Raw genomic sequence first — 1,822 nt, forward strand, 5'->3', positions numbered from 1 at the left:
TTCACTATAATTAAAAAAAAAAAAATTCCACGTCAATTCGGAGGAGGATAGCCATGGGTATCTGACCACGTTGAAGGTGGTGGAAAACTCAATCCGCCGCTTGCTCCTCTGATATTGTCAGAATAATATCTCGGTGGACGGAAAAATCCTGGTTGATGTCCTGGTTGCTGTTGAACTGAAGAAAACAGCAGAGGAAATGAAGCAGAGGAGGATTGACTCGTAGACGGTGAAAACTCAGCCGGCAATGAAGACGAAAATGAAAGCGAAGACGAACCCGAAGACGTTGATAATAATAACGAAGTTTGATCTGCCAAATTCATTTGTGAACGGTAAAGCCACTGTCCATGAAAGTGGTCACCAGAGCTCTTCAATAACTCAGAATATTGCAAGTAGTCATTCATCATCTGCTCAGGAGAGACCTGAAGAGGAGGCCGTGGCCCCTGCATCACCGGCCGAAAAACTGGTACGGGAGATGCCTGAAGGACAGTTGTTTGTTGTGGTGGTACTGGGACTGCTTTGACATTTTCAGGGAAGTTGAGTTTGGCTCTGTTTCCTCTAAACCTCAATGCGGCTTCATCATAAGCTCTTGCGGCAGCTTCCGCAGTGTCAAAGGTTCCAAGCCAAACTCTTGCTGCTTTGTGAGGGTCTCGAATCTCTGCGGCCCATTTTCCCCATGGTCTCTGCCTCACTCCTCTGTATTTCCTCTTTCTCTCTCCTGTCTCTTCGTAGGATGTACCACTTTCGCTTGAAGTTGTTCCTGCACTTGGTTGTGATGCATGAAGAGTAGTGACATGTTGTAACAATTGATTATGAGAAGATGTACCAGCAGTCTGAATATTAGTTTCTTCCTGACGCCCTCTTTTATGGCCACCCCAAAGAACAGAGGCAGAAACATCATCATCGTGATGATGCTGTTGATGCATCATAGAAGATTGTTGTTGTTCATGGCCCCACCACTGTTCTTGTGGGTTGGCGTGCGTTCCTGATACTAGTTGTTCCAGCTCTGATACTATTGATGAACAACCTTGTGATGATGATGAGCCTCCACCCTCTTCATCCTCCACCGCCTTCAACTTTCTAAACTCGTCCGAACCCGCCACCTTTGCCAGTGTAACCAAAATCTCCCTTTCGTTGATGATAATGATTCCCTCTGAGAAAGAAACAAGATTGATTATAATCTATAACGTACCAAGCTAATTAAATTAAGAGAAATTCAACATCACTCAGAAGGCTGACCTTGCTATATGGCTCCAATTAACCTAAGCTTCTTCCACCATGCATATATGACTTATTTCTTATCTTTTGAAGAACCACGAAGGAACGAGAGAAGAATGAATTGGTGGTATAAATATTATTGATGGTGTAGCTGTATCAATACATACAATAATAATCAAATCAAAAGTGAATATGATATTGTATAGCTTTCCGCTACACTGATGAGTCAGTTCACACTTCAAACCCCAAATCTTAAAAGATGGTTTTGACTTCTACAATTTTAATAAAGAGATTGTATACAGGATTAAAGAACTCTTTAAACCATTTTCATAATTCTGGGTTTCCATTTTCATCCAGAGAAAACTATAATCATCATCTTTAAATTGTATTCCTAGGCCTATAGCTAACTCAAAAAAAAAATGAAGACCATATGTATTATCAGATACAAGGTATTATCAAAGAGAACATTTTAACGTTTTCAAAATACTATCAATGCAAGTATAAAACTGTTAAATGCTTATATTCCCAATTCAAATATTTTATCAATAATATTATTCTCAATTCAAATATTATTTTATTAATGATATTAAAAAAAAGTGATAAGAAT

At 39.4% G+C, this 1,822-nt stretch overlaps 1 protein-coding gene across 1 annotated transcript; it reads right to left on the reverse strand.

The window, feature by feature from the left end:
* On the reverse strand, positions 11 to 1,677 carry LOC107616660 (ethylene-responsive transcription factor ERF112). Its single transcript, XM_016318615.2, has 2 exons — positions 1,237 to 1,677; positions 11 to 1,150 (listed from the first exon to the last, which is right to left on the reverse strand). Exon 2 carries the CDS (start codon positions 924 to 926, stop codon positions 33 to 35), a length of 894 nt encoding a protein of 297 aa, XP_016174101.1. The 5' UTR covers positions 927 to 1,150; positions 1,237 to 1,677; the 3' UTR covers positions 11 to 32.

The sequence above is a fragment of the Arachis ipaensis genome, chromosome B09, assembly GCF_000816755.2.
Source record: "Arachis ipaensis cultivar K30076 chromosome B09, Araip1.1, whole genome shotgun sequence".
NCBI classification, from domain to species: Eukaryota; Viridiplantae; Streptophyta; class Magnoliopsida; order Fabales; family Fabaceae; genus Arachis; species Arachis ipaensis.